At 52.7% G+C, this 13,667-nt stretch overlaps 1 protein-coding gene and 1 long non-coding RNA gene across 2 annotated transcripts; one reads left to right on the forward strand and one right to left on the reverse strand.

The window, feature by feature from the left end:
• Nucleotides 1-222: 222 nt before the first annotated feature.
• ETV7 (ETS variant transcription factor 7) lies at nucleotides 223-7,411 on the reverse strand. The gene is made up of 12 exons (XM_077789015.1): nucleotides 7,395-7,411; nucleotides 6,609-6,624; nucleotides 6,135-6,520; nucleotides 5,771-5,865; nucleotides 5,112-5,146; nucleotides 4,074-4,191; nucleotides 3,639-3,803; nucleotides 2,700-2,807; nucleotides 1,661-1,849; nucleotides 1,243-1,385; nucleotides 806-906; nucleotides 223-334 (listed from the first exon to the last, which is right to left on the reverse strand). The coding sequence occupies exons 1-12, from the start codon at nucleotides 7,409-7,411 to the stop codon at nucleotides 223-225; spliced, it is 1,485 nt and encodes a 494-aa protein (XP_077645141.1).
• Nucleotides 7,412-7,476: 65 nt separating this feature from the next.
• On the forward strand, nucleotides 7,477-13,269 carry LOC144247679 (uncharacterized). Its single transcript, XR_013341265.1, has 3 exons — nucleotides 7,477-7,535; nucleotides 12,564-12,707; nucleotides 12,955-13,269. It is a non-coding gene; the product is annotated as an uncharacterized LOC144247679 (long non-coding RNA).
• The last annotated feature ends 398 nt before the right edge of the window (nucleotides 13,270-13,667 follow it).

Below are 13,667 nucleotides of genomic sequence, written 5' to 3' on the forward strand. Positions count from 1 at the left end.
GCAGAAGACCAGCCCACACATCCCCCTGTGCATTTGGGGCTGGGGGAGAGCTTCTGGGTGTGTTTTGCTAATGAAGCCCCAGAGATGTCCCAGCTTTGGCTCACAGCAGGCTTTGAAATCCAGGCCAGCTCTGTGGCCTTCTGTCCAAGAGAGGCAGGAGACACCAGCACTGCCCAGCAAAGCACAAGTGTCCCTGTGTGCACTGAAGCCTCCAAAGATTTACTATGGTGAAACCTCCACTGGCTCTTCCTTCAAATCCTCATGGTCCTCATTCTCCAGCTGCTCCAGTTTGCTGGATTTCTCATGGACAACCTCCCCCGGAGTCTTCAAAAACCTGAAATACATTTTTGTGATGACTTTAAGGGCATGTCCAAACCCAGCCCCAAAACAAAGGGGAGCCTTTGCATTTGCATAGATGCAAATGCTGGAGCTCATGCCCTCAGCAAGGCCAGGCTCAATGGGGTTTGGAGCAACCTGGGAGAGTAGAAGGTGTCCCTGCCCATGGCAGGGGGTGGAATGAGATGAGCTTTAAGGTCCCTTCCAACACAAACCCTTCCATGAGTCTGTGATCACCTGAGCTCTGGAGCTCAGAGGGGATTTGCCATCCTTGGGCTTTGCTGAGGATCCCAGGAAGTGCTGAGCTCCCAGCTGGCACAGCACAGAGCCTGGGCACAAACCCACTGGGGAATGTGCAGGGCAGGATGTTGCTGGATGAAGCAGCTGCCAGCCTCTGGAGCTCATCACCTTTCCATGCCCCATCTATGCCGTCCCAGGCAGCTCATTTTTCTGTTCTGCTTCATCTCACCTGAACAACAGCTTCTGCCCTGGCTCCTTTTTGATGATGTTGAGTTTGTAGTAGTGTCTGAGCGCTCGTGACATCTTCTCATAGGTCATGTTCATCCGGTTCTGGAAGGAGAAAAGGATTGTGGGGTGTTGAGCAAAAGTGAGCAACAACGCTAGCTCTGGGTCTGTGTGCAGCAGGGCCACACATGGGACACCTGAGGATGTTTGGGGCATTGTGGGTCTGCAGTGTGGCTCCCTAACCCAGACTGGCTTCATGGGTTTGCTTTCCAAGGGATGAGAAAGTCCCACTTGAACCACCAGGCTGGCATCTCCCACTAACCCCGTGTCCCCCTCCCCAACCCCTGGGCCATCAGCTCTAGGGAACAGCTCATGAAAGGGACATGCAGGGATGACAAATTCCTTCTCAGGGATGACAAATTCCCCCTCAGTTGCATTCACCTTGTGGTTGCCCCAGAGCTGGGCAAGCCCGTTGGGGTTGACGACGCGGAAGACCTTGGCCTCCCTGTCCTCCCACCTGATGTAGGGCTCGTAGCGGGGGTCGGCCAGCAGCTGGTACACGTATTCCCACAGCAGCCTGCAGTCTGAGCAGGGGAAATGCTGCTCACTGAGCTGCCCCTGTGCTCCAGCCAGGCTGGCCAGGCAGCAGGACTGCACATTGAGCAGCAATAATGAATATGAGAATCAGCCAGAGCTCAGGCACGGCGCTTTTACTGCGAGATCTCAGAGCAATTATAATTTTTCAGGCGGGGAAACTGAGGTGGAAAAGCATGGAGTGAGGGGAAGGGAGACAGATGGGCAGACAGGACAAAGCACCATCTCATTTCCCCAAGGAACAAGGCTATAAATTCATAATTACCTGCAATTTTCCCATCCACTGGGGCCGACAGGGTAGCAGGAAAAGAGCAGATGGCACCTGGCCTGCAGCTACTCCCTGAGCTGTGGTGGGAGAGGTTCAGTGGCTGCGTGTGGCTGTGGAACAGGGGCTGCTCTGCACAGCCCAGCCACGAAGAAACAACTGGGGCAGCCTCAGCACTGCAATCTGCACCTGCAAAAAAACCACCCTAATAAGCAGCCTGTGGTTCATTAGGGTCCCAGACCTTGCAAAGCCATGAAAGAGGAGGGCAGGGACAGCCTGGGGTGGATATCAGCCTGGGACCAGCCCAGCAGAGGAGGAGGGTGCTGAAGAAAACCTGGGGTTTTCCTACAGCTGGAGCAGCAAAAAGTCCAGGGGGGTTAGAGGAGATACCAGGTAGGGTAAGGGTCAGATGCAGAAGAAAAACTGGCCTAGGAAAATGCCCCAGAGCCCAGGCACCCCTTGGTAAATTGTTGTGGGGACTTAATATGTTAATACCTTGCACATGAACCAGTAGAAGAGCCCAGGAAAGTACTCACAGATCCACCTCCACACATATCCAACCTCTGACACCAATCCAGCCCCACCCTAACTCCTACCTGGGTCCCCCAAGGGCACGAAGAAGCCTCACGGGCCCCCACCAACCTCACCGGGCCCTCTCCCCACCCCACCCACTGACCCAGAAGCTCTGTGTAAGCTCAGCCCCAGCTCCTCAGCCCTTTCCCAGCTATGTTGCAGGACTGGTCTCCAGCAGGGCTCTGCCTCTGCATGGCTTTGACCGCCCCTGATCCAAATCTTAATGTGCAGGCAGACTTCTTAGGGAAGTCACAGCCTTTGCCAGAGACCCCCACAGCACTGGTTCTGACCTGCTGCATCACTACAAACTTCCCAGGTGACCTGGACTTTGCTGAGCTTGGTTGCCACTCTCAGGTGGTGTGGGATGGTTTCAGCAGGCTGAGCTGCAAGCCCCAGGTGTGTGCAAGCAGGCAGTTCTGCCTGCTGGACACTGCCATTCTCCCAGGATATTTTTCTCCCATCATACCTTCCTCTGTGCTCCTGGGTTTCCTGAAGGGTGAGCTCAGCAAGGGGCTGCACACCAGAGCTCTTCTCTGCGTTTTAATGAACTGGAGTATTTCATAAAGCACATCCCCTGCAGGGAAGGAAACTACTCAGATGACTTTGGATAATGATCCCTCTCAGGTAGTGCTGCTGAGATCCTGAACTACACAGTACGGGCTTGGTCAGAATCTGTGGTATTGATGATTCTGAGATTGTAGAAAGTCTCTGTAAGCCCTGGTCTGTGCTGGTTTCCAGGTTGTTTATTCTGTTGATCTCTCACATGTTCTGCTGCCCTGCCCAGCTCTGTCCTGCAGGGCAGCGTGTGGGGCTCTGCCCTCAGTGGGATGTGACAAACATTAAATACCAGAAACTCCCTGGGCTGGATTTACAAGAACGTGCCAATATCTGTCACCTACGTTGGACAGTGTGTCCCCAGCCTGGACCAACAGAAAAATGCCAACACCACAGTGAGACATGGAGGGCATGAAGAAGGAGAAAAAGGACAAGGCACACCCAATTTCCTCCATCTTGTCCCCTTTGGACCCCTCATCTAGAATCCTAAAATTTTACTTTTGCACCTGTGCCACACTTAATTATTACTTATATCAAACACTCAGAGCTGGTAATTCATGCTGTAAGATTGAAAATTCTTTTCCATGGCCAGAGATCACACCCAGTGTCTCTGGGGGCTCTGTCCAGGGGGGTTCCTGACCCCTGCCAGGGTCCCACACCTGCCAGGGCAGCCAGAGGGAAGTTCTGCATTCCCACAGGGGTTATTCCCCATCCCAAAGTATTTGCAGTTCAGAGAAAGGAAGAGCTGTCCTCATCTCCAGCACAAAACCCAGGCTGCTGGGAGCCGTCGAGCCCTCCCAGCAGAGCACACCTTGTGCTGGATTGATGCTCACAAACCCCTGGCTCTAACCTGAGCTGGGAGCTCGGTGTCTGAAGTCATCCTTGGTGAGGATGCACAAGGCTTTGCCGTTCATTTCAAACTTGCTCTCGTCAGAGGGCCGCAGGGAATATTCCTTCTCAGCCCACCGCAGCCAGTGGATCACATCATCCTTGCTCCACAGCGAGGGCTGGATCCCTGAAACCAGGAGCAGCCTCTCAAACAACTCTGCTCTCGAACCTGCTGAGTGGCAGGGCAGAGCTTCTTGTCCATCGCCAAACTTTCCCTCTATATTAAGCTCTCACGAGTCAAAAACACCACAAAGAGAGAAAATGAACCCTGACAAAGCCGTGTCCCCCTTGCCAGCAGGGAATGGTCCCTTGGGGGGACACCATGGCTGTACCCACCCTGTCCCACCCCATGGGAACTCTTTTTTGAGCAACACTGAATTGCTTAACCTCTACTCACTCAGCCTCCCTGGAAGCCTGAAGATGTGCCCAGTGCTGATGGGTGAGGGTCTGGCCTGGGCTGGGGGTGCTGAGGACACTGCCACCACGGGGCTGGAAGAGCTGATGGCCACTTTGCCCTGGGGAAGAGATCAGATGCATCAGTGGGGGAAAATTCTGGTCCTGCCTCTTCTTTGGAGATGCCTCCACCTGCCCCAGTATTTCCTAACTGGGAATTTCTCATAGCAGTGTGGTGTGCTGTGATGTGTGTTGTTTTTGTATTAAGGACGCATGAATGAAGTGACATAAACCCTTAGGTTTTTAGAAGGTAAATGTAAATTTTATTAGATATTATATATTCTTTTATAGATAGCTATGATAAAGTTGGACTTGATTGGTCTTTAATTCTCTTTATCCTATTGGTTAATTAGAGATAACACCCTTGTAAATATAAGTATCATGCCCAGTGATCATTTGGGCATAAGTGGAAATGGCTATCCCATGGTTTAGGGGGAAGCAAGCTCCTCTTGCGCACTCTCCATGGAGCTCTGGCCCCTCAATAATTATTTTTCCCCTTCAGCCAGGGCATGTGAGCCAGAAGGGAGCTCAGATCCTGCTTCCAGCCACATCTAGATCTTGAAATATTACTGGCAGCCAAGCAGATAATGTTTCCCCTTAAAAACCTATTAATGTGAATCCCAGCAATTTCTCAGCTTCACTCACCAGAAAATTAACAATTTTGCTGTCAAATGGTATTTTCTGAAGCAGTTACCAAATCTGAGCACTTCAGGTTCAGGCAGGCTTTTGCAGGTGATTTAGAGCAGCCACCCCTTGAATGTGTGTGTGGGCAGAAGAGCTGAGCCTTCTGAAAATGAGGGGTGAGGAGATGGGAGCTGGACACCTCTTAAGTGCAAAGCTGAAGCTCCCAAAATCAGAACAGGAGACAGGAGCAATACAGTGCATCAGTCCAGGGAAAAATGCTTCCCTTGGAGTTACAGCAGGATGAAGGCATCAGGCTGGCAAGGGGGTTTCTTCAGCAGAAGGACAATTTGGTGGTCACCGGGTTGGACTGAAAAAGCAGGCAGCTACATGACACTGCATGAGGAGAACAGTGAGACTCCAGAATAAACTCTGAGCAGGCTTGGCAGCAATGCAAACTATCTTTCAGATTCACTCTAAGCAATAAGCTTATGGGGAAAATAAAAGTGAAAGAAATTAGCAGTGTATTTTGTCTAGAACTCTCTAAAAGTTACTTTAATTTTCTCCCAACGATGTGACTCTCTTACAAAAGAGATTACAGTAAGACCAGGAAAAAAATTGTATTTTTCTTGTTCCCAAAGATTTCTAGGCCTTGAGATACATTCGGAATTTTTATGTTATACTAATTTTATGTTCTTGCTTTTATCCCTGCTTAGCTACTTTCAGACTTTTCTGAGATGGCTTTTCTTTTCTTCAAGGGGAAATACTGTCCTTGGTGGTGTTTGAGTGGGAAAGTGAGAAAAAGTAGGGTGAAAAGGGAGCCCCAGATGTATGAGGGCAGCTTTTTGCTCAGGACCGAATGGGGGAACAGAGGCTCGCGGCTGCTGCGGGCTTTGTGAGGCCGTTTGGAGGGGGGTAGGGGTCACCCCCAGGGCAGGAACTTCCAGCCCGAACTGAGGAGGAGAAATCCCGAGAGGGGACGGGCAGGAGGGGGGACAAGGGCCCGGCCCGGGCTCCTACCTGCATGGCCGGTGGCCGTGGGCGGCCGCTCGCCGGCCCGGTGCGAGCGCAGCCCGGCGCCGCCGCGGTGTCGGGAGCGCTCCGCGGGCGCGATCCTGGCGAAAAACGAAATCGAAACGAGCCGGGGGCCCGGGCAGCCGGAGAGAGCGCCGGGACAGCGCCCGGGGCCGGGTCCTGCTCCCCCCGCCCCCGCCGGGGCCGTGACCCCGCGGCTCGTCCCGCTCCGCCGGTACCGGCACAGCACCGCGATGCTCCGGCACAGCACCGCGATGCTCCAGCTCCCCTGACCCCGCGGCGGAGAGGGGTACCGGGGTAGCACCGCGATGCTCCCGGAGCCCCGCGGCTCGCTCCGCTCCGCCGGTACCGGCACAGCACCGCGATGCTCCGGCACAGCACCGCGATGCTCCCGGAGCCCCGGGGCTCGCCCCGCTCCGCCGGTACCGGCACCGCACCGCGATGCTCCCGGGGCCCTGGGGCTCGTCCCGCTCCGCCGGTACCGGCACAGCACCGCGATGCTCCAGCTCCCGGAGCTCCGCGGCTCGCCCCCCTCCGCCGGTACCGGCACAGCACCGCGATGCTCCGGCACAGCACCGCGATGCTCCCGGAGCCCCGCGGCTCGCCCCGCTCCGCCGGTACCGGCACAGCACCGCGATGCTCCCGGAGCCCCGCGGGCGGAGGACGAAACGATCCCGGGACGCGCCGGGCGCAGCTCCAGCACCGGGGCTCGTCCTTTCTCTCCGCCAGGCGCGGCTGGGGCCGGGGGAAAGGGGGAAAGGGGGAAAGCTGCGCACCGGTCCCGGAGCAACGGGAGGTGGGAGCACACCTGGACGGAGCCCACCTGCCCCACGCACACCCTGGGATGTGTGGACAGACACGCTGTGGGCTTCTACGGGGAACTGGGAGGGGCTGGGATGGGCTTTGAAGGGACTGGGAGGGAAAAAGGTTCTCTTTTAGGAAAAAGGGGGCACTGGGAGGGGACTGGGAGTGACTGGGGTGGGTAATGGGCTAGACTGGGATGGACTGGAAGTGACTGGAATAGATTTGGAAAGCACTGGGATAGACTGAGATGAGCTGGGAGTGACTGGAGTAGATTTGGAAGGCACTGGGGTAGACTGGGAGTGACTGGGATAGATTTGGAAAGCACTGGGATAGACTGAGATGAGCTGGGAGTGACTGGGATAGATTTGGAAGGCACTGGGATAGACTGGGATGAGCTGGGAGTGACTGGAATAGACATGGAAGGGATTGAATGAGATTTGGGAGGGATTGGACAGGAGTGGGAAGGACTATGGGACACTTTAATAGACAAAAAGGGTGCTGGGAGTGGACCGTTAAAGCACTGGGATAGACTGGGAGGTACAAGACGAGTACTTTTAGGAACAAGCGGGGCACTAGAAGGGCTCTGGGAACCACTGGGAGGCACCGGCATAAACTGAGCTATAGGAGGATGGACTGGGAGGGGACTGGGATGGAGGGGAGAGGAGTGGATGGGACTGGGAGGCGCTTTTAGGGACAAAAAGGGGCTGTGGGAGGGGACTGGGCCGGGCTGGGCCGGGCCGGGCTGGGCGGGCTGGGCGGGCTCCGCCCCCCGCGGGCACGGACCCTTCGCGCCCCGCCCCCTCACGCTCTCTCGGTTCCCATTGGCCAATTGTGGACGCCAATCACGGAGCTGGCCCAATCGCGTGGCGGCGTGGGCGGCGGGCGGGGCTCAGAGGCGGGGCCCCGCCCACCGCCCGCCTGAGGGAGCGGCCGCGGCGGGGACGCGGTGAGTGCGGCCTGGGCGGCCGGGGGGCGGCCGCGGGCCCTGCGGGGCTTTGGGGACCCCTTCCCGCTCTCCTCTGGCCTTCGGGGGGCCTTCTCCGTGCTCTCGGTGCTTTGAGGGCGGTTACGGGCCTGGCGGCGCCCGCAGCGCGCTCTGTGTCCGGAAAAGGGGGTTGGGGGGGGGGGGTTTACCTGGCCCAGCGGGCATAGAGGAGAGTGCGGGGCAGAGAGAGGCCTGGGGGGCACAGGAAAGGTGGGAGTGGGGGCTGAGGGGCTCTCTGGGGGTCACGGGGGCTCCGTTGTTGTGAGTGGGCTTTGGAGGGGGTTGGGGGGTATCTGGGGATCACAGGGGACATGGAAGAGTGTCGGGGGACATGGATGAGGGGGCTGGGGGGGGTCTGGCCGTCAAAGGGGTTGTGGGGCTGAGGGGGTGTCTGGGGGTCACACAGGATGTGCTGGAGTGGGCTGTGGGGCTGAGGGGGTGTCTGGGGGTCACACAGGATGTGCTGGAGTGGGCTGTGGGGCTGAGGGAGTGTTTGGGGGTCACACAGGATGTGCTGGAGTGGGCTGTGGGGTTGAGGGAGTGTTTGGGGGTCACACAGGATGTGTTGGAGTGGGCTGTGGGGCTGAGGGAGTGTTTGGGCGTCACACAGGATGTGCTGGAGTGGGTTGTGGGGTTGAGGGAGTGTTTGGGGGTCACACAGGATGTACTGGAGTGGGCTGTGGGGCTGAGAGGGTGTTTGGGGGTCACACGGGATGTGTTGGAGTGGGCTGTGGGGCTGAGGGAGTGTTTGGGCGTCACACAGGATGTGCTGGAGTGGGTTGTGGGGTTGAGGGAGTGTTTGGGGGTCACACAGGATGTGTTGGAGTGGGCTGTGGGGCTGAGAGGGTGTTTGGGGGTCACACAGGATGTGCTGGAGTGGGCTGTGGGGCTGAGGGAGTGTTTGGGGGTCACACAGGATGTGCTGGAGTGGGCTGTGGGGCTGAGAGGGTGTTTGGGGGTCACACAGGATGTGCTGGAGTGGGCTGTGGGGCTGTGTGGGGGTCACAGCAGACTCTGTCGTTGTGAATGTGCTTTGGAGAGGCTGGGGAGCTTTGGGGGCTGCTCTGAGGGTGTTTGGGGGCAGCACCTTGTGTGAGCTGATGGGGCCATCTGTGGGAGTGGGGATGCTGCCACCTTTGTAGTGTTTGCTTGCCAAGGGGGTCTTTGGAGTGTCTCCTACACTCTGTTTGCTGGGGGGCTGGGACTGTTATCCCTAGGTTAGCACGGCTGCCTCGTGTCCCTGCCTCGTGTCTCTGCCGTGTTCCTGGGCTGTGTGTGAGGCTGGGACTGTGCCCAGTGCCCTGTGCTGTGCCCACCACCCCCAGAATGGAACCAGTCTCCCCTTGGGGTGCTGCTTGGTCACACACCACCCTCCTACACGTGTTGTGGGGCTGTAGGCTGACGCAGTGTTAGTCTTAAACATGTTTTTAGGCTTGAGCTTCCTTTCCTCCTTCCTTTCTGGCCCCACTGTGCTTTGAAAGGAGCAGGAATTTCTAAGGAGTTTTCCCCTAAATGGGTGAGACCTCAGCCCACCTCTGCTCATAGGCACATTTTTGTGTCAGCTGTGATCCTTCCTGTCTCTGTTCTGCCATCTCAGTGATCTGAGGCCCTTCAGGGCAGGGATGATAATAATGCAGTCTTGGGTATGAGGTTTAATAGGACCAAGGTCCAGGTGCTGCCTCAGGGTCAGGTCAACCTCCAGTATCAATCCGGGCTGGGAATGAAGAGCTGGAGAACAGCTCTGGTAGAAGGATTTGGGCAAGAGTTGCTTGGACATTCCCAAATGGCATGGACTGGTCACATGTGTTGGACCCAGAACCCCCAGAGCCCTGGGCTGATCCCCCAGTGTGGGCAGCATTGGAGGGGGGATTCTCCCCCTCTGCCCTGCTCAGGTGAGACCCCACCTGCAGAGCTGCCTCCAGCCCTGGGGTCCAGCACAGGCAGGACATGAAGCTGTTGGAGGAGGCCACTGAGAAGATCAAAGGGTTGGAGCAGCTCTGCTGTGAGGAAAGGCTGAGACTTGGGATTGTTCAGGCTGGAAAAGAGAATGTTTGGGGTGACTGTATTGTGGCCGTCCAGGAAGCTGAAGAGAGCCTGCAGAAAGATGGAGAAAAACTGTTTAAAAGGGCCTGGAGTAACAGGACAAGGGGGAAGGGCTTCACCCTGACAGTAGATTTAGATGGGATATTGGGAAAAAATTCCTCCCTGTGAGGGTGGGGAGGTGCTGGCACAGGTGCCCAGAGAAACTGTGGCTGCCCCTGGATCCCTGGAAGTGTCCAAGGCCAGGCTGGATGGGGCTTGGAACAACCTGGGCTAGTGGAAGGTGTCCCTGCCATGGAAGGGGCTGGAACAGGATGAGCTTTAAGATCTCTTCCCACTCAAACAATTCTGGGATTCTGTAAACCTGGGAGATTGAGAATCTCTGTAGGGAGAGTGTTTAGGGTTGCTGCAACCCAAATCGTGTTGTAGCTGTAGGTGATGGCTTTAAGGCAGAAAGTTCACCTGTGCTCCCTGTGAGAGCCTTATCCTCACGTCAGTCCCAGTCCTTGCTGCTGGCGTTGGCAGCAGTCACACACAGCTCCTTGGAAGGAAGTTGTGTCTGGGAATCAACGGGATCCCTGAGCTTTCCCTGTTCAGGTGTGTCCTTGTTTACCCTGTGCGGGGCCTGAGAGGCTGCACTGCTCACAGTCACCTGGCTGTGAGGGTTATAAATACCTCAGTGCTCAGTTCTCAGAAGTGTTTTCAGTGAGCTGAGCATCAAAACATTGAATTGTTTGGGTCAGGAGCTGTGGGTTAGTGTGTAGGCACAGCTGCTTGTGAGACTTATTATTTTCCAGACTGGATTTCCATGTGCCTTTATTATTATTCTGTTTAGGGAAGCAGTCACCTTTTGCTAAAATAAATACACTGTTTATAGCATAACTCTGTATTTACATCACTAACAAATGCTCTTCTGCAAAGCAGCCTGTACAACGGTTGTCTTTATTTTCCATAATAACATCCATGTTCTGATCTTAGGGCTGAAATGCAGCAGCTTATGTAAACCAGGGGAAGCCTGTGCAGAATCCCATGTCTAGACTTACTTTACCTTATCTTAAAGCAATTAAGGACAGATAAAAGTAAGTTCTGCTGTCATGAAAATAGGCATGTGCTGATTTGTTGGTGTTTGTTTCATGACAGGCTAATTTGCAGCACGTAAAATGCTTTTTGATATCTTTTGATGCTGTCCTGTGCTGCCAGAATTAAAGGGGATGAGTGTTGTGTTTGATTTGGGCTTGAAAGGAATGATCTTTATGGTAGGAGTTCATTACATCATTTTATTTTGGGGGAGCTTTCTGTTTTGTATTTATTCTGTATAAGTGAGTGGAGCTCAGTGAGCTCAGTCAAGCTGCAGGGGCAGCTGGAAGGAGTTGTAGATGAAAGAAGCAAACTGGTTATTTCTATCCTTCTTAACAGTGGTGAGAACCAAGTAGCAGAAGTCATTTGAGCTGTTGGATGTAATGTGCATGTACCTGCAGACAGAGAAAATAGATTTGGGGTTTTCTTGGGGTTGTTAATTTTCTGGAAAGGTTTTGAGACAGTTCTTGGAGTGGCAGATAAGATAGTAATTCCAGAAGCCTCATCACTGGTTGTGCTAACAGAAATGTATTGTCTAAGATCCATCTAGAGTTGTTGGATGTGTCCAATATAAAATCACTCTAAGTTACCCTTTGTTTTCCTGTGCTCTAGAGTGTTCCTTACCTGAGCTCTGCACACCAGTAATCAATATATGCGTCCCCAAAGTATTTTTAATCATCAGGCTTGAGAAACTCTCTTACTTCATCTGATTTGATCATAAATCTGATCTTACCTCAGTCTCTTTGAAATACCTTCATGTTCTGGCATGCTCAGTCCTGCCTTCTCAGAATCCAGGAGGTTTCATAACCACTTGCTTGCAGTTTTCTGTTCAGGATAGTGTAACATTTTTTGTGTGGTGACTCGGTCTGTCTTTACAGGTCACAAGAAGTAAGAATCATCATCTCATTTCATTAGTTGATGCTTTCAGCCCTGAGTTTGGGCCGTGCCAGGATGTGTTTGTCACTCAACCTCATCTTGAACTCATTCCACGTACCCATGACAGACAGCCAAGTGTTTAGTTCACTGTGTAATAGTGCACCCAGGAGAATCAAAGTATAATATTGTTTAAAAGTCTTGCTATTAATTCTACTTAAACACCTGAAAAGCCATAAGCAGAACATTTGGATGTAGAGATAAGTAAATAAGATTTCACCCTGTGTAATGAATTTGCTGTAAGGCTCCAGTGCTGTAGTTAACAACACCTTTGTCCCCCTTTGCCAAAAGCTGTGATCACCAAGGGTCATCAGCCAGGCACTGGGACTGGATTAATAATTGCATCACAGAGCTGCAGAGTCTGTTTGGAAAGTCACTGCACAATGAAAGTCCAACTCAGCAGCCAAATAACTGGGGGAAGGAGCCTTGCAGCACTCCTGAAATAGCACCTGTGAGCTCTCCTTGCTGCCTGTGCTTGCCAAAGCCACTGTTGAGAATTCTTCCTCCTCCTAGAAAGTCAAATCCTGCCCAGTAAATGCAAAGTGAGTCTTCTGAAAGCTTCAGCTTGGGATGGACTCTGGAACTTCTGTATTCTGCTTGGCGATCCTAGAGGAGTATGTGGATAATGAGCTCTTTCTTTACAGGAAAAGTGCTGAGTTGGTGCCTGCTGATAAAGGTCACTTGAGCTGTCTAAAAGATCTCCTGATTTTTAAATTAGTTTCTTAATTAAAAGTGAATTTAGCCAGGGGATTATAGTATTACTGGATAATTTAACCTACATCCAGACAAGCAGCACAATAAACACTTTTTCTGTGGAGGAAAATGCAAAAAGATGGGGAGCTATCAGCATTTTTTTCTTCACTTTATTAATAAATAGCATAACTAGAGCTAATGTAGAGTTTAGAAATTACCAATTTGGTGTCATTTACATTTTTCTAGAAACGGTGTGATTGCAGTATCTGGCTTTTGGAGACCTGGCCTGGCTGCTGATGAAAGCCACTCTGATTTCAGGTTTCTGATCCCAATATCCCCTCCCATTCCAACATGACAGTTGGGTAGCACTGCTGGACCATCTTTGCCAAGGTTGGTACAATTTTGGGTGTCTGGCTTTTGGATGGCCTTGCCACATTAATTGTTCACTGAACAGCCTCCCTGTTCTGAGCCATGACAGTGCAGGAAAGCTGTAATCCAGGTAGTGGGGAGGGGATGTGTTTTGGGTGTTACAGGGCAATAATTACAGGTGCTGAAGTAGCTAAAGTCCTGGGACCTGCCTTCCCTGGGTTATTCCATCTGTTTTCACAACCATTTCTCCTCTTGTGTCTTGCTCCAGTTCTGATTTGCACTCACAATGTGTCCTCCAGCCTCAGCAGAGACTTCACTGGCCCCTGTGGGCTTTGGATCCACTTTTTGGAGCACAAAAGAGCACTAAGGACTTTTGAAGGGCAGCTGGACCATAAGCACAGGCCTAAAATTGAGAAGGAAAATCAATGTGTGTTAGTCTTGGAAGCAGCATTGAACATGGGCTGTAGTTGCTGAAGCTCAACATTCAATAATTCCTTCTGCAATTTGTGATTGGTTTTTTCTTGTTGCCCTCAGAACAACCTCAAGTGTGTTTTGTGCAGCTATTAAAAATTGTGTTAATCCATGGATTGCTCCTGGGAGCAGGAATGTGCAACCATTGCTTTGGTTTTGCTACTGAACACACAAATATAGAAATACCCTTGTGAACTATAAAATGTGACAATGTTATGTATCCCACTGTGAGAGTGCCTGAGAATTGCTCGGCTTTTACTGCGAGAATAGAAAGCTGCCTGAGATTCAATACAGAAGTAGCCAAAAGAACCAATAAAAAAGAGGTGATGGAAATGGACTAAAGACAGAAAAATGAGAGTACAGCTCAGTATCATATCTAACTCTGCAATTTGTGGACAAATAGTCTAGAGTGTATTAGTCAGTCCTGCTTTCAGTGGCAGCAGCATTTCCAAGAACTGGGGAATGAATGCATTTCCCAAGCAGCTCCCATAAAACAGTGCTATGTCCCTG

The sequence above is a fragment of the Lonchura striata genome, chromosome 30 (assembly GCF_046129695.1).
Source record: "Lonchura striata isolate bLonStr1 chromosome 30, bLonStr1.mat, whole genome shotgun sequence".
NCBI lineage: Eukaryota > Metazoa > Chordata > Aves > Passeriformes > Estrildidae > Lonchura > Lonchura striata.

Bases quoted from the DNA above. Each gene is read 5' to 3' on its own strand.
- ETV7 (XM_077789015.1), bottom strand. The intron at 4,192-5,111 runs GTGACCACCAAA...TCTCTTCCCCAG, and splicing joins TGCTTTTTCAGTCCAACCCG to GGCAAAGTGGCCATCAGCTC. The intron at 1,850-2,699 runs GTATGATGGGAG...GTTTTTTTGCAG, and splicing joins ACCCAGGAGCACAGAGGAAG to GTGCAGATTGCAGTGCTGAG.